The 26,915-nt window shown below is 43.1% G+C and overlaps 1 protein-coding gene across 2 annotated transcripts in view; it reads right to left on the bottom strand.

The window, feature by feature from the left end:
- LOC123482487 (PRKC apoptosis WT1 regulator protein-like) overlaps positions 1-26,915 on the bottom strand; it is a 68,073-nt gene that overhangs the window by 7,000 nt on the left and 34,158 nt on the right. The window contains exons 3-5 of one of the 2 annotated variants that reach the window (XM_045210377.1): positions 16,777-16,905; positions 4,770-4,804; positions 1,151-1,271 (exon numbers count right to left, since the gene is read on the bottom strand). In XM_045210377.1, coding sequence (XP_045066312.1) covers positions 1,151-1,271; positions 4,770-4,804; positions 16,777-16,905 — 285 coding nt within the window. The remainder of the gene's footprint in view (positions 1-1,150; positions 1,272-4,769; positions 4,805-16,776; positions 16,906-26,915) is intronic. The other variant, XM_045210378.1, reaches the window with a different exon arrangement.

Raw genomic sequence — 26,915 nt, 5'->3', positions numbered from 1 at the left:
TCATTATCAAGATGAATGACACTACAATGTGATACTCAAAGCAATTAAGGACGCAGCACATTTGTCAATGTTGTATAAAGCTATGAAATCTACTGCATTTAAACAACAAGCCAGAGACCAGCGACAACTTGCTGAAAATCAATACAAAACTAAAGTGCACAGACTGCTCTCTCGAACTCGCCAGTGATGTGCGAACTCTTAATTTACAGGCGTCGTGGCAAGTGAAAGCAGTAGTTTTTCTTTTATAAATGGACTGGACCGGGGTGACATTTGAGAATCTAAAAAGTGATGGAGAGGGAGTACAGAGTGTTTCATAAGAACAGGGTGATGGGCGGCAGGTAGCTTAGTGGTTAAGAGCGTTGTACCAGTAACCGAAAGGTTGCTGGTTCTAATCCCCAAGCTGACTAGTTGAAAAATCTGTCGATGTGCCCTTGAGCAAGGCACTTAACCCTAATTGCTCCTGTAAGTTGCTCTGGATAAGAGCGTCTGCTAAATGACTAAAATGTAATGGGGAAGAGAGAACTCTCCCTCCCTCCCTCCCTCCCTCCCTCCCTCCCTCCCTCCAGTAAAGGACATTCTTTGACTGAACACACAGAGGAGATATTGCAGTCAGGAATATAGGAGGGCTACAACTGATTTAAGACGAACAGCTAGGCCAGACTGTGCAGCCGCTCAAACGACTCAAGAGAGGAATTCATCTTTTAAAAGAAATCCTCAAGATTTTTCAGGATTCAGATAGATGTTTTAAAAACAATTATAGCAGCAGGGCCTGGGGAGTGGAGACCAAAGTCTCTCTGCCCCTGTGACAGACGGACAGACAGAGGGCTTTCAGGAAATGAGAGAGAGAAATAGCAGTAGATAGAAATGATAACAAATACCAACAATAAAATGTCAAATGTGCCAAGAAACATAACAGTCACTGTGAAATAATCAAAAAAGACATCATCACAGTCACATTATAAACATTGGATAGTGATGATGGATAAGGCTACATTGCAATACGGTTGTCAACTAGTGAACGATAGGCCTAATGCGGAACCTTCCACCAGCCATGCTTACTTGCACTAATCCAATGTGTTAAATGCATGAGGGGGAGTGACCGAGTGCACACTTCTGGGGGGAATGGTAGAGCAAGCCTAATTTCAAGTACCTTTTCCAGTTCCTCCACCCTCCTCTCCAGTCCTCCGGGTACGGTGGCGTTTCCGTGACGGTTGCGGCGGTGTCGACTGTTTCCCCCCGCCTCCTCCTCAGAACCAGGACCTCCAGAGCTGCTGCCACAACACACATCAATACTTCTGACCAACACCAATGCTTTCAACACAGACTCATGTCAATAATAATAATAATAATAATAATAATAATAATAATAATAATAATAATAACTGGGTACAGCACACATGCACAATGCACGCACACACACACACACACACACACACACACACACACACCGTAGTTTGTGAAGTAAATCCCATTAACAACGTATAAACCTCACATTTGTGAGATGTTCCTTGACATTCAAAAGTCTCACATAAAAACTGAAAAGCTGTCGTAGTGTATGACTCAGACACTGTTGAATGCACACTACAGCTCTAAATGCTCAGAGTTAAGTGTGGAGAGAACAAGTATTTATACCTTTCTAAAGCTTTTTTACCTTTTATTCTATTAGAACATAGAACTCTGATGGGTTTTATCTCGAAAGGCGAAGAATGGATTCTGAATATGAGGCAATTTAAATATGACCAGATGTGTGAAGAGCGCCCTGCATAAATCCACTTCATGTCATTAGCAAACAAAGCGTCCCTATTCATCGGCTAGTGAAAAGAGGTGCTACGGGGTCCAGCTAGTGAGGAACATAAACAGCTCTCTCTTTCTCTCGCTCCCCCTTTCTCGTTCTTGCTCTTCTCTGAGAGAAGACTCAAGGGCAGCGAGGGGAATATTGGAACTTATTTCCTAGCGGCTTTATTTCAATAATGACCTCATATTTGTACCTGTGCGGATTGTGCCGGGTCCAAAAACTCTCTCCGGGAATCAAATTATTGGGCAGCCTGTGGGCTTCGCCTCATTGCTTGACAGGGTTTTCTGCATATTTCTCAAAAAGGACCATCCTTTTTGACTCAAATGACTCAAATGTAAATGTAATACCACCTGTAGTGTGTTTAGGCTGCTACCTACTAGGCATTCAATAGACCAGTTAAACTAAGAGAGATACCACTCTCTTGGAGGAGTACAGTATGTCTGCATTACAGGAAAGCAAGCTTCAATACTTCTTAAACAAGGTTGAATACCAGTTGAATAACTACTTATGCTGAGCATTAAAATAAAATAAAAGGTCTAAAGAGTTTGAGACTATACAATCACAAGCTCCCTAGAGGCAGAAATCAGACCCATCTCCCCTTCCATCTGAGTAATGCCGTATTCATCCCAGCTTTGATCAGCCATGACTCAATACTAATTGTAATTATTTTGCACTATAGCCTATTTATTGCCTTACCTCCATAACTTGCTACATTTGCACACACTGTATATATATTTTCTGTTGTATTTTTTACCCCATATGTACATTTTACATTTACATTTTAGTCATTTAGCAGACGCTCTTATCCAGAACGACTTACAGGAGCAATTAGGGTTAAGTGCCTTGCTCAAGGGCACATCGGCAGACTTTTCACCTAGTCGGCTCAGGTCGACAGCTTTTCACCAGTCGACCTGACCTTTCGGTAACTCTGTGTTGTTGTTTTTATCGCACTGCTTTGCTATATCTTGGCCAGGTCGCAGTTGTAAATGAGAACTTGTTCTCAACTGACTTACCTGGTTAAATAAAGGTTAAATAAAAAATAAAATAAAAAACTATTTTCTTTAGCCAGGAGGCTCCACCACTCATAATACAAACACTCATAGGCAGTAATGCAGTTTTTGGGGGCTATTTGACATTTACTTCCTCAGTAACTCAGAGGCTGAGCCCACAGGGATTATTTTCACTCACTCTTTTCAGAACTAAAAAGTGTTGTGCCCATTGCTTTTGATAGAGAGAAAGTCCTTGAAATGCTCTCCATGGCACTTGCCTACGCCTAGATAAAGTGAATTTCATTTTCTTTTGCAGAGGCTCATCGAGGCCACTCCTCCCTTGTAGGTGCAAACACACACACACACACAGAGTATGTTCCAAAGTGTGGGCCCCATCATGGCATTGACCTTCCCCGCTCACCATGGAGCCATAGCTCGCTCGCTCGCCCTCCCTCCCTCCCTCTGTCTCCAGGGCTTGCAGCATCTGCCAGGCACCCAGTCTAAACGTCCATGTCCTCGGTGCTAATCACCCCACTCTGGTCCATTTGCACCCCGCAGAGAGCGCATGGGAGACAGGCAGAGGCAATGATCCACTCCTGGAGGTCTCAGCAGGTGGTGGTTGGAGAGGAGAGTCAGAGCCAATAACAGAGTAGTAACCCAACGGCCACACACAACAAGCACTGAGATGCCTGGTGTGGTCTGTTAGCAGAGGAACTATAAAGTGGAGCCCCAGGGGAACAGAGACGGCCCATCCATCTTAAAGTCATAAGCCATCTCCAAAGACTGACAACCGGCAACAGGCTGATCCGCTATAATATCCCATATCAACCATAATGATAGTGTAGTGAGAGAGGATGGTGTGAATGCATTAGCAGCCTGTTGTACAGTTTTGTTGCCGTTCACAGAGACGGGGTTGCCCAATCATTCAGCCATCTTGTGGCGCCCACCTGGCAGCCGCTCTGCTCCACAACACTGGACCACCCGACAGTGGAGGCCAGCCAATCACAGGAGGACATCATTATTGGACCAGATTGGGAGTGTCAGCTGGTGAACTTGGCCGGGATCACACAGAACTTCGCAATTTGATGCTGATTGTCCTTATGCAAATGGTGGAAAAGAATGTCGAAATGGTGGTTGGGAATTTAGCAGTGTGGTGTCCAGCAAAACTGAGGTGTCAATGGCTATGGCTTTGGACATTTAGCAGTGTAGTAAGGAGATAAATTGAGGTGTCAATAGCCACACCATAAGCAAGAAATATACTGACTTGATGTGGATGAATTTACTCATGTATGCTCCAATATGTTTTTCAATCATAGTAAGTGTGTGGTATGAAGGGGACATAAGCTGTAATCAGCAACAACTCTTGCCGACCTTGATTGAACTTCAACTCCTTATCGAGACACCGGGTCAGCTTGATATGCCCTCATGTCACGTCAGTGTTGCATTGCCTGCGAACTTGTCGAACGATAGTCTGAACAACATTTACAAAATGTACGCGCCTATTGTTGGAGTACAGTCATCTACTAGAGCAGGGTTTCCCAAACTCGGTCCTGGGGTCCCCCCTGGGTGCACAGCTGATTCAAATAATCAAAGCTTGATGATGAGTTGGTTATTTGAATCAGCCGTGTAGTGCTAGGGCAAAAAACTAAACGTGCACCCAGGGGGTCCCCAGGAACGAGTTTGGGAAACCCTGTACTAGAGGACACCTGGCGAGTTAAGCTGTGTTGTAATTTTTTATGCATTGAAATCAAACTGGAACTTCTAGTTCTGACAGGCACCGTAAACACAGAGGACATTTTCAGTTGTGAAACTTTAAAATCTATTTAATTACACGCAAGGTCATCTGCTATAGTAATTCTACAAAACTGCTGCCTTCTCTTCCTGGTTCTCTGTTTCTTCACTTATCGCCACATTCACTCCCACCAAACCAGACACAACAATATACGCCCTCATTCTCAACAGAAGTAATATGGAAGGTTTCTCACCTCTGGTGGCGGCCACTCCCAGATCTTAGAGTATCCTAGGAAAACAAAGGAGAGCCATGTTAGAGGAAGGGGATCCTCAGACAACAGAAGGCCAGGGTTATTCTGTACAGTACAGTACATGACATACTGATGGGCTAGGTCAGGGGGAGGTTCATTTCCAACAGCACAGAGACAACAACAAAATCAGCAGAAATTCATCAGTAATAGCGATTACAGAAAGCCTGCAGGTTGTATATAAACCTTCTTGAACCTCTTGCTGATGAACTGATATAGATAGCTCCCCTGAATCTAATAGTTTACCCATCACCATACAGCCCCCAGTTGTACCATGCAATCTGTTGTGTAACTCGAGGTGCACACGTTAATCATTTTCCACATTCTAGTATAATCTTAGAGTTAAAGGTCCACGCATCGGTGATGCCCCCACTGATCCCCTATGATACAAAAATATCTCAATTTCAAAACGAGGTCAGGACCAGAGATACAGTGGGGGAAAAAAGTATTTAGTCAGCCACCAATTGTGCAAGTTCTCCCACTTAAAAAGATGAGAGAGGCCTGTAATTTTCATCATAGGTACACGTCAACTATGACAGACAAATTGAGGAAAAAAATCCAGAAAATCACATTGTAGGATTTTTAATGAATTTATTTGCAAATTATGGTGGAAAATAAGTATTTGGTTACCTACAAACAAGCAAGATTTCTGGCTCTCACAGACCTGTAACTTCTTCTTTAAGAGGCTCCTATGTCCTCCACTCGTTACCTGTATTAATGGCACCTGTTTGAACTTGTTATCAGTATAAAAGACACCTGTCCACAACCTCAAACAGTCACACTCCAAATTCCACTATGGCCAAGACCAAAGAGCTGTCAAAGGACACCAGAAACAAAATTGTAGACCTGCACCAGGCTGGGAAGACTGAATCTGCAATAGGTAAGCAGCTTGGTTTGAAGAAATCAACTGTGGGAGCAATTATTAGGAAATGGAAGACATACAAGACCACTGATAATCTCCCTCGATCTGGGGCTCCACGCAAGATCTCACCCCGTGGGGTCAAAATGATCACAAGAACGGTGAGCAAAAATCCCAGAACCACACGGGGGACCTAGCGAATGACCTGCAGAGAGCTGGGACCAAAATAACAAAGCCTACCATCAGTAACACACTACGCCGCCAGGGACTCAAATCCTGCAGTGCCAGACCTGTCCCCCCTGCTTAAGCCAGTACATGTCCAGGCCCGTCTGAAGTTTGCTAGAGTGCATTTGGATGATCCAGAAGAGGATTGGGAGAATGTCATATGGTCAGATGAAACCAAAATAGAACTTTTTGGTAAAAACTCAACTCGTCGTGTTTGGAGGACAAAGAATGCTGAGTTGCATCCAAAGAACACCATACCTACTGTGAAGCATGGGGGTGGAAACATCATGCTTTGGGGCTGTTTTTCTGCAAAGGGACCAGGACGACTGATCCGTGTAAAGGAAAGAATGAATGGGGCCATGTATCGTGAGATTTTGAGTGAAAACCTCCTTCCATCAGCAAGGGCATTGAAGATGAAACGTGGCTGGGTCTTTCAGCATGACAATGATCCCAAACACACCGCCCGGGCAACGAAGGAGTGGCTTCGTAAGAAGCATTTCAAGGTCCTGGAGTGGCCTAGCCAGTCTCCAGATCTCAACCCCATAGAAAATCTTTGGAGGGAGTTGAAAGTCTGTGTTGCCCAGCGACAGCCCCAAAACATCACTGCTCTAGAGGAGATCTGCATGGAGGAATGGGCCAAAATACCAGCAACAGTGTGTGAAAACCTTGTGAAGACTTACAGAAAACGTTTGACCTGTGTCATTGCCAACAAAGGGTATATAACAAAGTATTGAGAAACTTTTGTTATTGACCAAATACTTATTTTCCACCATAATTTGCAAATAAATTCATTAAAAATCCTACAATGTGATTTTCTGGATTTTTTTTCCTCATTTTGTCTGTCATAGTTGACATGTACCTATGATGAAAAGTACAGGCCTCTCTCATCTTTTTAAGTGGGAGGACTTGCACAATTGGTGGCTGACTAAATACTTTTTTTCCACACTGTATATACACACACATTACAGATGGATATCAATTCCTCCCATACGGCCCTGAACAGTGCAACTACACTGGTGTGATTGAGGGTCTCTGCCTCTCCTCCACTTGATCAGAGAGTGGGGTTTAGTTGGTGCCGGTGGTGGACCTTAGTCCCTAGCTCTGTCTCCCTGACAGCAGAACCAGAGAGGCCCCTTAATAAATTCTGGAAGACCTTCAAAGGAAACACACTTACTTAGAGGCTTTGGGACTTCAAAGATTTAAGGAAGGCAGTTTCTGAATCTGAATAATTTTGTATGGTACAGAACTTCCATAGAGCACTTCAAATGGTTGTCTAAATGCAAATCTGTATGTGTATTGTAGTACTTTGTATGTGTATTATAGTACTTTGGTTTATGAATTGGTACAGTTGTTACAAGATGCTCTGGCTTTCTATATATATATATATATATATATTAATGTTATTTATTTAATATTTAATATTATTTATTTATTTAATGTCCTTGGGCTTCGGGACAATTACGCTTATATCCTCCTCTATGGTGGAAACACTGCTGACAGTTTTATGTTGAGTCACTGACACAAGGGTTTACTGTCAACTGTTTTTCTACTTGTGTTAGCATGAGAAACACTAAATAATGCATAGTGTGTACACCAGCCACATACAGGTAACTGGCAAAATAAAGGAAATGCCAACTTAAAGTGTCTTAATAGAGCGTTGGGCCACCACGAGCCGCCAGAACAGCTTCAATGCGCCTTGGCATAGATTCTACAAGTGTCTGGAACTCTATTGGAGGGATGCGACACCATTCTTCCACGAGAAAATCCATAATTTGGTGTTGTTGATGGTGGTGGAAAACGCTGTCTCAGGCACTGCTCCAGAATCTCCCATAAGTGTTCAATTGGGTTGAGATCTGGTGACTGAGACACACATACACACCATTTAAACCCCCTATGCTCCTTTGAGACCCCTCTTTCAAAGTCACTGAGATCTCTTCTTCTAGACATGGTAGACAAAATAATGAGCAACTGGGCATGTTTAGACATGATCGTAAGCATGACGGGATGAATTAATGCAGGAACCACACCTGTATGGAAGCACCTGCTTTCAATATATTTTGTATCCCTCTTTTTTATTTAGCAGACGCTCTTATCCAGAGCGACTTACAGGAGCAATTAGGGTTAAGTGCCTTGCTCAAGGGCACATCAACTGATTTCACCTAGTCAGCTTGGGGATTTGAACCAGCAACCTTTTGGTTACTGGCCCAACCCCTTAAACACTAGGCCACTACCGAGCCCAACTCAAGTCTTTCCTTTATTTTGGCAGTTGTCTGTATATTTACATAGTGATAAGATCCAAAGGTTAGTGAACATAACAAAATGTTTTCATATAAACCCTGGGATTTATAAACACACGATCAAGAGAATAGTAGATTAAAGCAGCGCTCGCATGTTGTGGTGCACAATGTATTGATCAAATAGATATTTGACTAGATAAAACAGCATAAAAAAATATTATTGTCCATTAACTTGCAGAGAACGGAAATGTCTTCATGCTCACAACCCAACATGCATGCATACCTGAAAGTGTCTTAATCTTGCATGTATAAAAAAACACAAGGGTTAAATAACCATAGAGGCTTAAAATGTGAGTGACAGCCCTTTCACTGAGCTGTGTGCTGCTCTGCACGACTCCCATAAATACCAAGGGTCAGACTCAGAGGTCTGCCTGGCTGTTCTGTAGAGAGTTGTGTGAATGAGAAACACGACCCTGCTGCTGCTGCGTGTGACATTGAAAAAATATATTGTTTTCAGATATTCTCCCGGTTTGCATTCATCACATTAAAACAGACCACCGTGCGGCGGTTGCTTCCCAGTGTGCTGTCTTGCATCCCGGGCTGGGAGTTGCTGAGACAAGGTTAATGCAGGACAATGTTTAAGTGAGGATACTTCACAGCGCTGCATTATGGGGCTGTGCGGCTCTATTTATCATGCTTAACAGCCTCTGCTGCAGTCCTAAGAGAAACTATTACAGAGAACAGACAGGCCTCAGAAGAGCAGAGAGCATCGGAAACAACACTATGAATGAATGAGCTGTATTGATGTTACATTTCCAGCTCCTATTTTTCACTCTCTGATCATTCTTAGAATAATGCTTTGTTAATGTCAGTATTGCCTTGTAACTTCAGCTTTATGCCTTGTATGTGAATCCATTCACTTTCCAAAGTAATTAAATACACTTTCTCAGACATTTCTTGATTGCCTATTACTGTAACTCAATTATAGTGTTCTTGCATGTTGCTAAATTATCTTTATGGAGTCAGATAAACATTTTAATAAGCTAATGAATTAGTCTTATGACGAGTCGCATGTGAGGTATTTATGATATCATACATACTGTATATACACACACGTCAAATATTACTGCCCACTACTGTAGCAAAACATGCTCAACATAAATGTCCAACAAGATATTGTAGCCTATAGCTTTGTGCCACTCCAGGAAAAGAGGAATAGCGTCGTGGCAATGTTCTCCCTCTGATAAATCACATGCACCTTAAAAAAAAAAAGGAATTTATGGATGTTTGCGATCTGACAGCCTTTGTGCACTTGACAGGCCATTAAAATGTCAGAAATCCCAGAAGGAAGGCATGCCTAATAAAAGTTCACATTAGAAGCCGACGTATAGTTTAAGTTAGACACGTATGCATATTAACCCATAATTTCTTAGGTAAATATAAGGACCTTTAAATATTTACCTGTTAAAGTCAATCAAAAAATATGAAATGGCAGATTCCTGTGTGCGTTCCCTCAGGCTAAATACTAAAGCATTTCTGTGACAATCGACAAGTCCAGCTCAAGGACAGAACTACATACATGTAAATGATGAGAATAAATGCATTAAAAGGAATTCAGTGAAGCTTTGTAATTGACAGGTTTGATGTCGGACAAAAATAGAATGATTTATTGTGTGCCAAAGCCATTAAGATGAAAGGCAATGTTTTATACTGAGGCGTTGGCGGGACTTTTAAACATATTACTGCATTAATGACTACAGGCTTTGTTATAGGCAATACCTTTCATGGTCAAGTTGGCAGCTTTTCGTGTCAGTCAGTCTGTGTCGGTCTGCCCATCTATCCATGGCCAAATATATAATTCATGACAATGTTCTCCCGCTCATAAATCACATGCACATTTTTAAAAAAAATAGGAATTTATGGGTTTGCAATCTGACAGCCTTTGTGCGCTTGACAGACCATTAAAAATGTCAGAAATCCCAGAAGGCAAGCCTAATAAAAATTCAACAATAGGCCTACTTTTGCATTCCAGCATGCTGCCGATGCCCTGAATTCTCCATCTCAGTCTCCTTGCAAAGCCGATAAAGATCCCTATCTGTTACTCTGGAGGCACTCGGTCATATTATGAGTCAATGATTGACATTTCAAAAGGTGAGGCCTAACAATTCAACTGGCAAAATGAGAGGACTACAGCCAATGACCTATTTTAGCCGGCAGCAGTCTTGTAAAGGACACATATTCATCTGGTTAACCTGATTTACACGCTTGTAATCTTTGGTCAACAAAGGTGATACCCTCTGACAATATTGTCTCAGGCTATACAAGCAAACGTCTGAAAAGCTTAGAGAACATTACATGTAAGCAGGGAAGCTTTAATTTATGCATTTGAAAACTGGGCAGGGAGGAGAAAGTGCCTGCCTTCCAGAAGATTCTTAAGCTTTGCTGGACTGACAGGTGCAAATGAAAAATGAAAATGAGGGTTGTTAAGGTGTTGGATACCACAACGGGGTGTGTGTGTGTCTTATTCACATATGTTATGCTCTAGAATGGTTTGCTTTAAAATCATTTGCACATACAGTACCACAATCAAAACATATTTGTTTGCAAAGTGATATACTGTAGCTACATGTGTATATAGTTAAACTGAGTATAAAAAAACATGACGAACACCTGCTCTTTCCATGACAGACTGACCAGGTTAATCCAGGTGAAAGCTATGATCCCTTATTGATGTCACTTGTTAAATCCACTTAAAATCAGGGTAGATGAAGGGGAGGAGACAGGTTAAAGAAAGATTTTTAAGCATTAAGACAATGGAGACATGGATTGTGTATGTGTGCCATTCAGAGTGTGAATGGGCAAGACAAAAGATTGAAGTGCCTTTGAACGGGAGTATGGTAGTAGCTGCCAGGCACACCGGATTGTGTCAAGAACTGCGACGCTGCTGGGTTTTTCACGCTCAACAGTTACCCATGTGCATCAAGAATGATCCACCATCCAAAGGACATCCAGCCAACTTGACACAACTGTGGGAAGCATTGGAGTCAACATGGGCCAGCATCCCTGTGGAACGCTTGACACCTTGTAGAGTCTATGCCCTGACGAATTGAGGCTGTTCTGAGGGCAAAAGGGGGGGCGGGGGGGTGCAACTCAATATTAGGAAGGTGTTCCTAATGTTTAGTACACTCAGTGTATACAGCGCACACAGTTTCAGAACTCAGAACCCAAACCATTCCCCCCTTTGGACCCAGCGCCACATTAGAAGCAGATGATCCGGTGGAATGTTCCCTATGGTTTTGTTTCTCTGACAAGGCTCCAGGTTTAGGGAAAGTGTTTTCCTTGTACGGCTCACATACCACACAGAGGGGTAAGGCCTGATAACCAGGACCACATTGGGGCCTCAGAGAGCGAGAGAGAGGGCCTCTCTGTGACACGGGCATCACTGAAACTACACTTGATTACACTGAAACTACACTACCTCACAGAGGAACACCACCATAGGCAAGAAGAGAAAGACACCAATGTGTGTGTGTGTGTGAGTATTTGTGTATGTGCGTGTGTACAGGTGGGTGTGTGATTCCATGTGTATCAAAAGGTGATAGTGTGTGTGGGTGGATGGGTTGACAGCAGGAGATGGGGATATTAAATAGAAGAGTAGGAACAGACAGAAAGGATGACAGTGGAGGAGATAGTGCTGCTGCCATTACAGGACTCTGTTCTCCCTCCCACTGAGATGGGCTGGTCAGTAGGGCCGGGAGGATACACAGTATTGCGATACTCGTTAGTATCGTGGCAAGGAAACAAAACACGAAGTGGATTTAACGTCTTTAGGAAAACAGCCCTGATGTTGGAAACAAACATCATTATGTTGTCATCAAGAGTCACATGTATTTATTTTCCAAACTATAGCACACAATATTTTACAAACAGCAGGTTTTTAAAGGACCAAAGAGTTGTCTGCTTCGTGTTTCCATTTTTGCCATGGAAAAAATATTGCAATAGAGGTATTGTCACAGCCCTACTGGTCAGTGCTACTCTGCTTTTACAAAGTCACATCTTCATGAAAGGGTTGTGATAGAGCAGGAACACACAGCGCTCCACAGAGGAGGAAGAAGGGGAGGATAGTGGGTTTTACTTAGTTCAGATAGACAGACCCAAGAAAGGATGAAAAGAGAGAAATACGAATCAACTATTTTTTATTTATTTTTACATTTAAGTCATTTAGCACACACTCTTATCCAGAGCGACTTACAAATTGGTGCATTCAACTTATGATAGCTAGTGGGACAACCACCCAATATATATATATATATTATTTATTTATTTTTATGGGGGGGAGGGGTAGAAGGATTACTTTCATTCATTATCAAATGAAAGTCGGAAAGCTCACTAATCAAGTTCATTTATTATTGATGCAACACTGTCTGGACTCAAAACGATAGGAGATCATTTTGTTCTGCAGAAACGTCAACGTTTTCTTAGTATTTGAAGTTGCCAATCCCGTCTCAGTCCAGACATCTTGATACCAGTGCAAAAGCTAAAAAGCCTGACAGTTTGCTCTGGAGGTAGCTATATATTACACAGCCCAACATGGCAACCGCTTGTCTGTGTGATAAATGGGGTCAGAATGAAATGGCACATTTTTGGAATGCTCCGTCTTTACAGATGTCTGCTTGACAGCTCCCTGTAAATACACTTTCCAAATTCTCTACTGTTCTCTCCATCCCTCTCTCTCTATCCCCACTTACTCTCTCTCTCTGTATGTCTCCTTCCCTCCTGTCTGATTTCCTCTGTTAGCTCGTCACTACGGTCACAAAGGCACAACACACAACCAAATATGACCGTCAGACATCCTTAGACCAAAGACAGGGAGTGGTAGAGCAGTGGGTGAGATGCAGTGTGGGAGATACCCAGTGGTTAGTCGTGGCAGTGCCCACATCTGCTCTGACTTAAGGGAAATATGTTGCAGTGGTAAGGTGGGTGGAGTGGGCACCTCCATGTCTCATTTCAAATGGCTGAAGTGTAATCTGGTTATGTCTCAGTGGGAAGGAGTGTGGTTCAAGTATGTGTTATGACATCTTCATCTTCTGGATTCACTATATGGTACGTCAATGGAGTATAACCCTCTTTTCTTGCTACACATAGGTTCAATGAGTGGGTGGGTGCTGACTCTTATTACTAGTGAATTAAGTGTTTGTGAGCCTACTGACTTGATACATTAAATTACTAACTACATTTGGACAGCTTTATAGGACTATATCATCTGACAGAAACCCTATCTGTAAACACAAGGAGGAAATCGAAATCGTATTATATTCTGGCTCATAGTTACACAGATGAGTGCTTCCGCTGTTGCCTTCGTTACGGACATATTCTCATTGAAGTCCTTTCATGTCTCTGCACAGAGAGTTTGACAGGACTTCAATTGCACACTTGTTGACTGCACAGTAATGATCTCCTCAAGGAAAAAAGTAACAGAACATGATATTTTCAACATCACTGCTTATAGAGACAATCATAACAATAACAATAAGCCTGATAGTATGGACTCTGTCTTATTCACATATGTTATGCTCTACAATGTATTGCTTTAAAATCAATTGCACATACAATACCACAATCAAAACATAATTATTTGCAACACCATATACTGTAGCTACATGTGTATATATAAAATCGGTTTGGCCTTCCTATGATATTTATTAATGCAGGGGCCTGAATAGGCAGGGACTCCTCTGTTCCCAAATTGCATGCTCCATATCAATAGCCTGTCATACATGCAGATTAGTTCCAGATACGGCTCTGAAGTGTGTTTTTAGAGAGACTTGCTGCAACACAGGCTCCAAATGAACCTTTGATTAATGTTAGCACTTAGCCCTATGGACCTGAGCTGAGCTTTGTTGTGCTGTGTTGTGACCATCTCTCTGTCCAAGCTATGTGTTTTTAGTACTGCTAATGTCATCACGCTCAGAGAATGGTTACACAGAATGAGAATGCATTTGTAGCGTATTGTAGTGCATCATTTTGCCATACGACCTGGTTTATATAGAGCAGCGTTTCCAAAACTCGGTCCTCGGGTCCCCAAGGGGTTTTGCTTTTTGCCCTAACACTCATAACACTGATTCAAATAATCCAAGCTTGATGATGAGTTGATTATTTGAATCAGTTGTGTAGTGCTAGGGCAGTTTGGGAAACCCTGATATAGAGCAATGCATTGGTTGCGGCGCCCCCCTTCTCAAGCAGCCTATGGAGTGATTTCTCTCTGACCAACAGTGCCTCTGTTTGGTGGCACTGTGGTATCTATCTATCTATCCATCTCATCATCACATTCTGCTCAGGGGAGGGGAGTGTGTAAGTTGGGCTGGACTGGGGAGGGGAGTGTGTAAGTTGGGCTGGACTGGGGAGGGGAGTGTGTAAGTTGGGCTGGACTCAGCTGTAGATCACCATGGGAATCTAGAGGTCTATCCTGTTTTGTACTATACACTTAGAAAAAAAGGGTTATTTGGGGTTCTATATAGAACCTTTTGGTTCTTCGGATGATATTAAAGAACCCTTTACTAAAAAGGTTCTATATATATATATATATATATATATATATATATATATATATATATATATATATATATATATATATATATAAATATAAAAGGTTCTATATATATATATATATATATATATATATATATATATATATATATACCCAGTGAAGACAAAGAACCTTGAGGGTTCTATCGCTCCCCAGAGTGTAATGGGGATTTTAGAAATTAAGCTAACCCAGTCACATCAAACTCTGAAATGACAGCTAACATTCCCTCTTAATTTGTTTTAGCTGTTTTCCCATTGACATGTATATCCATATTAATGATGCTGCTGCTGCATGACTTCGCCTGTTCAGAAAAATGGCGAGCTGACGTCCAACACGTTAGCGCTCTATGGCAAGGGAAAGATTTAATTCATATTTTGCAACATTGTTGCCATGGTCTGAGTGGCAAACAGCCAGGCACAAACTTGTGCTGTTGCAAACTAAATTCTAGCTAGAAGCATGTGGAAATAATGTGTTTAATAAAAGCATGCACTCATAAAAAAGGAGTTCTATAAACTTTTGGTTAACTCAAAATGTAACTGCCATTCCGATTCAAAAACTAACTGCCAATCCATTCCAGCATGACAAAGCCCGAGGACGGTGGTTGAACCAACTTGCAACTAGCCTACCAATAAGCACATTATTTGTTAATGTATTAAGGTGAGCAAAGTTGATTCTTTAATTAAAATATATGACGCCAAAGTCTTAGCTAAACAGAAAAAGCTAGGCTACTTTAATTCACCACTTCACAAGCTAGCTATCTCTTTCAAATTGACTAGAATTATGGGATATGCCAAATAGAGCTACAGACCCAGTCTGACATTGGCAATTAGCTAATTTTTTCTTTTATTTCAGTGTGGAGTCAATTGAAGGGACTATGTTTCATTAAAACCATTAGAAGACTGTTGCTGAATGAGAGGAGGTACGTATAAATTATTTATAATAAATTATGTATAATAAGTATTGGTGATTCAATAGCCTAGTTAATCATTACATTACTTTTAACACACTATCTATGTTTTGCTCAGTCTGGCAGTAACCCAGAACTATCAGAGGCTCTCTCTTTCGGCTGCTGCGGACAACTACATGTAATTTGTCTTCTACATCATACTAATTATATGTCTGCATAGCATTTTGGCAGGTTAACTCATGCTTATTTCTGAAGATTAACTCATGTTTTTGCTCATTTTGTCTTCCTCTCTGGAACCAGTCAAGCAGCTAGCCCAGTAGCTAAGGAGTTGGGCCTGTGGCCGAAAGGTGGCTGGTTCTAATCCCGGGCCGGGCGCTGGATTGTTTTTGTTGCAGAATTGATCTGACAGCTGGAGGGCTGCTGGGTTCACATCCTCAAAACATTTCCCTACCGTTAAGCCCTTGAGCAAGGCCCTTAACCCCAGAACATGCTCTCCATCCAGGGGCGCTGCACTGCAGCTTGAACGTGTGCTCATCTCAACTGTATGTGTGAGGTCTGCTGTTTGGGGGGGTTGAGAACAGACCAGAAGACACCTTTTTGTTGGACAAAGTATTGTATTGTAAAGAAGTCAGCCAGAGTTGACGTGGGCCATCATTCAAACAAAAAGATGCCTCCTTGGCCACCAGTGCATATTTCCAAACTTGGCATTTAATGGCAAATTCTAAAAACTATGCTGGTATTCTTTTGTCCATTATTTAATTGTTTATTAAAGTATATTCTTAGCTCAAAATATTATTATTTAATAGTAGTAGCCATAATTCATAAATGGCACCATGCAGTGTTCTACAGTATATGGAACCATTTTAGTTCAGTGAAGAAGAACCTCTAGGGTTCTGATCAAAGAACCATATAAAAAGGGTTCTATATAGAACTTTTAGGGGTTTCATATATGAAGCAAGCGATATAACCCTTTTTTTTCTAAGAGTGTACAATAACTTGGGGAGCAAAATGCCTTATTGATTGATATGACTTTAGCCCAGAGTTTTTCCTGCTCCGGTTACATGGTCAGGCTAAACTCCAGGCCCTAGGTATTACACTAAGGGGTAAAGGTCAGTGGTGACATTTGACCTGGTTCTCACCTGTAGTAAGTGGGTGGCGGCCCCTGGGTCGGAGGTTATGGCTTCGTTCTGTTCCGTGTTGAGCTGTGTCAGCTGTTGCTCCTCCTCCTTCTCCTTCTCCCCTCCGTCGTCATCCAGCTCATCCAGGCTCTGCAATACAGAGAGAGAGAGAGAGAGAGAGAGAGAGAGAGAGAGAGAGAGAGTTGAACACACCTTTATTAAATAATTCAGGTGTGAATAGAGGTCAACGTCTTGAATGGTCTATCCAATACACTAAGTAACATATCAACAGGATGTACATCTATTGTAAGAGAGAGAGGGAGAGAGAGAGATACAGAGAGAGAGAGAGAAATAAAGAGCGAGAGCGACGGCGAGAGGGACACGGGGAGTGAGACACCACCACTGACGTTGACGCGCAGTGACAGCCGGGGTCATTCTCACTGTAACCGTGGTAACCTCCGGCGAGATGTGGCCCCGGTCCCCTTAATCCTCTTAAGACATGATTTCTTTCACAGCCCCTGGACAGCTCTGACGCAACCTAGGCCACATTCACTGGGACACGCAGGCAACAGGAAGACGGCCGGCAAGGGGTCCTTACACTGCTGCTGTGGACGTGTAGTCAGAGAGGGCATTTTGACCAGTGGAATGTGGTCAGTGGTCAGTCACGGCACAGCGAAAAATTGTGCACATCTTTCTGGGAAGTCTGCCAACTTTACTGAGGCATCTCTGCTCTCAGCTTAATCTTAAATTGTTTATAATATATCATCTTGACTTCCTATTTAGGTGACTAATTCATGAAATATGTGATTAAGTTAAGGAGTGCAACAAAATAAATGAAGATACATTGAGAAAATACAGTTTGACTTTGAACTTGACGGTTGTATCATCTATATATTGACAGAAACAGGAGCCAACCTCCCACTCGTACCGAATACAAACCAGTCTTTCCTGTTTTCAAGCTGTGCAACGAACAAAAAAGGTGCTTACCGAACGAACAGGCCCTTGAATGGTAAAAATAGACTTAAAAGGCTACAAAGGAATGTTGTCATTTCCAAAGACCTTCCTGCCAAAACGTTTATCAGCATGACTGGGGAAATGCCAACTCCTTTCTCCTCTGCTCTAACTCAGGCCGAGGTTAGCGCACGCACGCACACGCGCACACACACACACACACACCTTTTAGGAGCATGCTGCCTGTGTCCGTGCAGACTAGCCCAGTAAACACACACTGCCTGCCTTTAGCCGTCTGACCACTGCAAAGGGCACAGGGATTCTCTGTGCTGTTTGATTCGCCAAAACGTTCCCCTGCTCCCTCCCAACTGCCTACAGCAATACACAGCTTTAGACTACAGAGAAGCAGGAGTCAGAAACATAGAACAGCCAGATATGGAATAATGAGGGATATTACACAGTCTAACAGAAGTCAGTCTATATCAACACTGTGTTCAATGACTAAAAACTTTGCTATGCACAGTTGCCTGAACAGAGGGACTTTACATCTGGAATTGGGTTTTGAATGTTTATTTTGGATCACGGTGCTGGCTGTTTTACCCACTATTACTTAAAATCATTGCCATGCATTTGTCTTATTCCAGATAAAACAATGGGAGATCTGGGCTCATCCTTTTAAGGGATGTTTTTGTTTCGGATGTCAGCAGAAATAATCTGTGTTTTTCCGACCCAGACGGTGAGTTGAGACTGGGTTAAGCCATATTTTGTCTCTGTACTCGATCAGTCATGGTGGCCACGTCTGAGTCCACAGGGTGAAATAGGTTTATGTCAACAGAACCATGGATATATAACCTTGGTCCAGCATTCCCAAGTCCAACAGTTAAAGATGATAGGATACTGTCCCTAGCATGCTAGTAGATATCATAGACTTCCAGTCATTGCGCTAATGCTAGCTTGCATTGGCTCACGAAACTACCTCCTTCCTTCATACTGGAGGCAGAGATATACAAATAATAGTATACTGTATATGACTAACTATTAAGAATAGGTATACAGTATCATGGTGCAACCACACAGCATATCCAACAGACAGCTGTATTTAAAATACAGATAAACACACTTAGCATACACACACACACATATCCATTAAAACACACAGCTCAACCAGGGACAAGTATCACCTATTGAAAGCAGGAAGTGGGCACTAGTGGTTGCCCTGGGAAACGCTGAGTACATTTCCTCCCATCAAGGGGCACAGATAAAGTGGTGATGACACACACCAGAGGGGAGAAGGGAAGTGGAGGAGTGAGTTCTGAAAAGAAGCAGCCGAGTCCCAACATTCCTTCCTCTTCCTGTTTATAATGTGTGGGACCTCGGCAGGCGTAAAGCGCTAGGCCTCTGAAGAGCGTTTACTTAACATGGTATTGCGGTCTCCAAACGCCATAACACCGGTGTTCATCATGGGAAGAAACATCCATTTAAGAAGCTAAATCTGGCAGTCTATTAGGAATATGTGTGCTGGGTGGAAATGTGGTCATTTTGGGGGAAAGTGATCCGCAATCTATCATTCTAATGCTGTATCCATGGCAGGATGGATGTCTCCTGAGTGGCGCAGTGGTCTAAGGCACTGCATCGCAGTGCTAACTGTGCCACTAGAGATCCTGGTTCGAATCCAGGCTCTGTCGCAGCCGGCCGCGACCGGGAGACTCGTGGGCGGCGCACAATTGGCCCAGCGTCGTCCAGGGTAGGGGAGGGAATGGCCGGCAGGGATGTAGCTCAGTTGATAGAGCATGGCGTTTGCAACGCCAGGGTTGTGGGTTCGATTCCCACGGGGGGCCAGTATAAAAAAATATGTATTCACTAACTGTAAGTCGCTCTGGATAAGAGCGTCTGCTAAATGACTAAAATGTAAAAATGCAGGAGGAATTTGGTGTCTATACCTCCCTGAATGGACATTTCCGTGTCTCAAATAACACTGCTTATGTACTGGAGGTGAAGAATCTGAACAGTGTACAGGAAAAAGAAGAGGACCGAGCACGCCCCCATTCTCATCGACGGGGCTGTAGTGGAGCAGGTTGAGAGCTTCAAGTTCCTTGGTGTCCACATCACCAACAAACTAACATGGTCCAAGCACACCAAGACAGTCGTGAAGAGGGCACGACAAAACCTATTCCCCCTAAGGAGACTTGGCATGGGTCCTCAGATCCTCAAAAGGTTCTACAGCTGCTCCATCGAGCGCATCCTGACTAGTTGCATCACTGCCTGGTATGGCAACTGCTCGGCCTCCGACCGCAAGGCACTACTGAGGGCATCACTAGGGCCAAGCTTCCTGCCATCCAGGACCTCTATACCACCCCACCCCATCCCCCTCTTTTACGCTGCTGCTACTCTGTTTATTATCTATGCATAGTCACTTTAATAACTCTACCTACATGTACATATTACCTCAATTACCTCGACTAACCGGTGCCCCCGCACATTGACTCAGTACCGGTACCCCCTGTATATAGCCTCGCTATTGTTATTTTACTGCTGCTCTTTAATTATTTGTTACTTTTATTTCGTATTATTTTATATTGTATTTTTCTGTGATTTTTTTTTGGTATTCTTTCTTAAAACTGCATTGTTGGTTAAGGGCTTGTAAGTAAGCGTTTCACTGTAAGGTCTACACCTGTTGTATTTGGCGCATGTGACAAATACAATTTGATTTGATTTGATTTGATCCTCACCTTGTTATGAAATGAAAAAAATACTCAGGCACAATTTCCAACAGCTGCTCCTTGACAGAACTATAGCTGCAGACAGCTCATACAGGCAGAGCAAATGTGGTCCTATACCTAACATCCCCTTCCTAAACACTTAGAACATTCATAATATCCTCTCTCCCTCTCCTCAGAGGACCTGGCTGAAAAATCTAAGCTGACCGCCTGCGCCGACTTGTTAACGTGCCAGCGCTCTGTCCATTTACACCTCAAATTTATTAATAAACAAGCAAAGGGCACCTCCGTCCGCTGGTCTCTTCTTCCCACTGGAGGCTGCTGCTACGGTGGTATTGGGCAACCGGGCTTAATGACTTGTGGGCATTAATTACCTGCCGCATGCCCTGGCACTGACTGAGTTAATTTTGATGATGTATTAGATATGGAGCGGAGAGGAGCAGTGAGGAGAGGAGAGAAGAGGAGCGACGGCACTGAGGTGATTCACACACTGCCCACTGTCAGTTAATCATTAGCGTTGTTCGTTCAGCCTCGGCTCAGCTACGACCTGGCTCACAAACACAACACAGAGCTCTCTGGAGGGACTGAAGGAACTCAGGTCTGTCAGAGATCAAAGGGAGAAAAACATCCATGATGAGAGTCGGGGGGGGGGGATAAATGTAACACTTGAGGACGTTGTTGCCAATGTGAGTTAAAGTAGAGGCCAGCTATGAGGCATGGCCCATATCATCTGGCAAGGTCATAAAGCTTATGTAAAATATGACTGTCTGGTAATCGTAACAACTTGTTATGGTCCTAAGTGAAATAATAATATACTGGAGGCAGATTAGATGAATGCTGAGTAAAGGGAACAATATGAAGATCCAAGTGCATTACCCACAATTCCTCTTGGCGGCAGCAAGAGTCCAAGCGAGTGGTGTTCAGTGCCTGGATTCAGGCAAGCTTGCATGGCGCACAAGCACACACACACACACACACACAGAGAGAGAGAGTTGAAGAGGCTGCACACTGCTCAGTGGGCTCTCAGTCAGACAGATGGAGGTGCTGGTCAGCTATGGGGCCAACCATAAACCATCCCTGAGCCTCTAAGTCAGTGCCAACTCTCTCTCCCCCAACCCAGAGAGCGGGATTTATCGGCCCTGTTAATCCCAGACTGGTTTTGTTCCCAAAATACGTCGTTTTTTCATTTAACTTCTGAAATTCCAAATAAACTTGTTTTTCCTTGCAGGGGTTGGTTTGGGCCTTCAAGTCAAACTGTGTACAAGACATTCTCATAAAGTGTAGCTTGTCTTGGCTATGAGCTCAACTTCTTTATGTATTTTTTTAATCAATGTTTATTAAGCACAAGCCTGAAAATGCTCTGTGACAACCGTGGAACGGGAAACGAACATTAAACTGGGTCTAAAGCAGAAGTCAAAATGTCCCCTTTTTTTTATCACAAACCTTTCAGCAATAACGTTTTAACAAGCACGTTTAAAACTCCACCAGACATCCCAGGGACGTAATCTCCACGTGGGGTGACAGTAAAAGCCTGCCATTACAAAACATAGGCTACAACTGCTAGGAAACGCACTATATTTCCTCGATGGTCATCAAACATGAGACAGTGTGCTAGTATCAGCATCCCTCTCTGTTGTAGTCAGACCTGGGCAGCCAGGAGGCCAAGCAGAGGTCTACTGTCTGGCCTCTGGCCCCAGCTTTAATCCATCTGTGGGAATGGACCATGCAACAACACCGCAATGCGTTTCTCACTGTGCTCTTGCTTTGCAAGCCTCATTCTATGCTCAATAACCTCTGTACTTTGGACGAAGAGCCAGGAATTGAACTGCTGGGCATGTTATGAGGCTTTGGGGGAGAGAGGGCAGAGAAGGTATTCAAACAGTCTCAGTGCCTAAACTCCTAAAATGGTAGTTTACACTGCAATACCACCCAGCTCTCTGTTCTAACCCCATTTCTAAATGTTGTATCACAGAATGGGGTCGTCTTGTTTTTGGCGAGCATTAGGATTTTGTATCAACTGTGAGAAAGAGAATCAGTGACATTGATCAATATCTGCCATGTGTAGTTAATGGATAACAATCTACTATACTGTTTGGTTGTCCATCAGTCCATGTAGCCCCCAGGATAGGCCTGAGGCAAACCTTATTAAACCTCTAATATACTGTGTGTGTGTGTATGTATATATATATATATATATATATATATATATATATATAACACACAGTGAGGGAAAAAATTATTTGATCCCCTGCTGATTTTGTACGTTTGCCCACTGACAAAGACATGATCAGTCTATAACTTTAATGGTAGGTTTATTTGAATAGTGAGAGACAGAATAACAACAAAAAAATCCAGAAAAACGCATATCAAAAAATGTTATAAATTGATTTGCATTTTAATGAGGGAAATAAGTATTTGACCCCCTCTCAATCAGAAAGATTTCTGGCTCCCAGGTGTCTTTTATACAGGTAACGAGCTGAGATTAGGAGCACACTCTTAAAGGGAGTGCTCCTAATCTCAGCTTGTTACCTGTATAAAAGACACCTGTCCACAGAAGCAATCAATCAATCAGATTCCAAACTCTCCACCATGGCCAAGACCAAAGAGCTCTCCAAGGATGTCAGGGACAAGATTGTAGACCTATACAATGCTGGAATGGGCTACAAGACCATCGCCAAGCAGCTTGGTGAGAAGGTGACAACAGTTGGTGCGATTATTCGAGAAATGGAAGAAACACAAAAGAACTGTCAATCTCCCTCGGCCTGGGGCTCCATGCAAGATCTCACCTCGTGGAGTTGCAATGATCATGAGAACGGTGAGGAATCAGCCCAGAACTACACGGGAGGATCTTGTCAATGATCTCAAGGCAGCTGGAACCATAGTCACCAAGAAAACAATTGGTAACACACTATGCTGTGAAGGTCTGAAATCCTGCTGCGCCCGCAAGGTCCCCCTGCTCAAGAAAGCACATATACAGGCCCGTCTGAAGTTTGCCAATGTACATCTGAATGATTCAGAGGAGAACTGGGTGAAAGTGTTGTGGTCAGATAAGACCAAAATCGAGCTCTTTGGCATCAACTCAACTCGCCGTGTTTGGAGGAGGAGGAATGCTTCCTATGACCGCAAGAACACCATCCCCACCGTCAAACATGGAGGTGGAAACATTATGCTTTGGGGGTGTTTTTCTGCTAAGGGGACAGGCCAACTTCACCGCATCAAAGGGACGATGGACGGGGCCATGTACCGTCCAATCTTGGGTGAGAAACTCCTTCCCTCAGCCAGGACATTGAAAATGGGTCGTGGATGGGTATTCCAGCATGACAATGACCCAAAACACACGGCCAAGGCAACAAAGGAGTGGCTCAAGAAGAAGCACATTAAGGTCCTGGAGTGGCCTAGCCAGTCTCCAGACCTTAATCCCATAGAAAATCTGTGGAGGGAGCTGCAGGTTCGAGTTGCCAAACGTCAGCCTCGAAACCTTAATGACTTGGAGAATATCTGCAAAGAGGAGTGGGACAAAATCCCTCCTGAGATGTGTGCAAACCTGGTGGCCAACTACAAGAAACGTCTGACCTCTGTGATTGCCAACAAGGGTTTTGCCAACTAGTACTAAGTCATGTTTTGCAGAGGGGTCAAATACGTATTTCCCTCATTAAAATGCAAATCAATTAATAACATTTTTGACATGCGTTTTTCTGGATTTTGTTGTTGTTATTCTGTCTCTCACTGTTCAAATAAACCTACCATTAAAATTATAGACTGATCATGTCTTTATCAGTGGGCAAACATACAAAATCAGCAGGGGATCAAATACTTTTTTCCCTCACTGTATGCCATTTGGCAGACGCTTTCATCCAAAACGACCCTGGCGTTACAAGCACTATGCTCTACCAACTGAGCTACAAAGGACCACCAGTCAGTCTCCTGACAGGGCTCATCCTGCCTAAAGCAGTGCCTCTGACCTCAGCGGGACCTCAGAGAATGTGTGGTCGTGACCTCTCCACGGTTTCATACGCAAGCCGACAGATCGGTCATAAGAAAAATGACTGATAGTTTAGTGAGTTGCTCAACTGCCATGAAAATATCAAAGGCTTTATAATGGATACCTACATGTGACAACATCCTTAATTGCATTAATTACATGCATTGCATTACGCATTCCTTGTGCAAAATTATCATTGATTTTCATGGGCATCCCGCTACTAGGAGAGTTCTCCTCTGCCTCATATTTTATTCCCAGCCTTAAATGTGCATGCAGACAGACAGACAGACAGACAGAGACAGAAAAGATGATGGGTTCAGGTAACCAATATTTAATGACTCAAACGGAGAAAACAACATTGGTAAGAAGATGACGCTGGAAAATAGTTGAAATATTATGAACGCATGACATTCGCTGATCATATGTTACGCCTTAGCAATTTTCCAGTCATATGGAGAATTGCTTAAATTACACGGTTTTGCCTCTTAATTCCTAATGAATAATTAGCAGTTGGATGTTTGGTTGAATTTATGCAACAGAGGAAATAGGCTCCTGTACACATTAGACCGTCTTGGAGAAAAGACAGAGAGCCAGTGCTGTCTTGTCTTTAGACGGCCAAGCATTTGAAAAGATTACAGACTCACCTTGTAACGGTGATGGCCAACAGATCCACTCTCCCCCTGTTGTCATCCCTTCCAGAACAAAGTGATTTTACACTGAGTAAAAAGACAGCTTGACATGAAGGTACATGCCCGTTCCAGCTGTTAGGATTTTGGACCATAATGTTCATCTTTCATACCAGGACATGGCATCCATTCATTAAATAAAACATGAATATTCAAGACAATAGATTTCAGCACAATAGTTCTCTGTTGGAGTCCATTCAGCACATTTATTTTTATTTTTTATTTATTTTTATTTTTTATTTTTTTTATTTTTTTTTGTCATTTAGCAGACGCTCTTATCCAGAGCGACTTACAGGAGCAATTAGGGTTAAGTGCCTTGCTCAAGGGCACATCGACAGATTTTTCACCTAGTCGGCTCGGGGATTAGAACCAGCGACCTTTCGGTTACTGGCACTACACATTTGGGCTCATCCACGTCCAATGAGAGCAGTGTTTAGTACATCTTGCTAGTCTTCTAAACCTATCAAATCCTGATATAGAAGCATCCCAGCAGGACTGTATACTGTGCAGACCAAACTAACCTGTTGGCCAGGGGGTCTTTATCTCTGTGTGTTGACTCTAGCTCCCTGCATGTCTGATAGAAGGGTATGCAGCTTGTAGTTAAGGCCCCATTAGCAAGTCTACTGTTTGTTTTCTCTAGTGTTTGACCAGGGAGGAGCGCCACACGCACATTCAACTGCAAACACACTCAACTGCAAACACACTCGGTCCGGTCCACTGCTCTTGCTACCCTAGAGCAGCTGGTTTGTGCAGGTATACTATCATGATGACAGGAAACTCTACATGACTCAAGGTTCAGACGTGCCTGTCCACAGGTATAGGGAAAGGGAAATGGGATACCTAGTCATTTGCCAGATGTTAAATGTATCCCATCTACAGTTGCCTGCAGACATTTTCAAGGCCTTCACGCCAACTGAATGCATTCAACGGAAATGTGTCTTCCGCATTTAACCCAACACCTCGGAATCAGAGAGGTGCAGGGGGCTGCCTTAGTCGACATCCATGTCATCGGCGCCCGGTGAGCAGTTGTTGGTCAACTGCCTTGCTCAAGGGCAGAACGGCAGATTTTTCCACCTTGCCAGCTTGAGGATTCGAACCAGAGACCTTTCAGTTACTGGCCCAACGCTCTTAACCGCTAGGCTACCTGCCACCCCTATTCGATGGCAGTGTGGTTTTCAAATGATACCAACAGTTACGTCCAACTCTTCTAGTATGACACTGTTGATACTCTACCTGTTGGCATGACAACATGACAATGACAACAATACCATCTTGTCTCCCGAGTTGGCGTGAATGCCTTGAAACTGTCTGCAGGCAAGTGTAGATGGGATACATTTAACATCTGGCTCTTCTAGCCACAAGCTACGGGTCCTGTACTGTACCTCAAACCAGAGTGAAACCAGGAGAATCATAATGAATCCTATCCCTGTAAACCAGCAGTAACAACAGGGTGTGTGTGGTGGTGGTATACGGAGGCAGCGGGGAAGCTGGTCCTGTGTTGTCTAACGCCTCGATCAGACCGACAGCATCATTGTGTTTGGGTACACCAGAAGTACATTCATTTCCAATGGAATGCTGTGTTTGTCTTGCAGAATTGCGTTGCAGAGGCAGTTGCTGTGCGTAATGTATTCTGTGTGGTGAATAAATCCAACGTATTAATCAAATTGTATCCGTAGACTTAACAGAAATAGTAGCAAAAGGTGAATGTTGAACTGTTGTTGCACACATATCCAGAAAATGTTTTGGATAACATAATGAAAAAAGTTTGACTGCAGAATTTATTACGCAGCATTGACGCAATGACGCTGTCTGTCTGATCGAGGC

Source organism: Coregonus clupeaformis, chromosome 34 (assembly GCF_020615455.1).
Source record: "Coregonus clupeaformis isolate EN_2021a chromosome 34, ASM2061545v1, whole genome shotgun sequence".
Classification (NCBI taxonomy): domain Eukaryota; kingdom Metazoa; phylum Chordata; class Actinopteri; order Salmoniformes; family Salmonidae; genus Coregonus; species Coregonus clupeaformis.
This window is presented reverse-complemented; position numbering and strand designations above follow the sequence as displayed.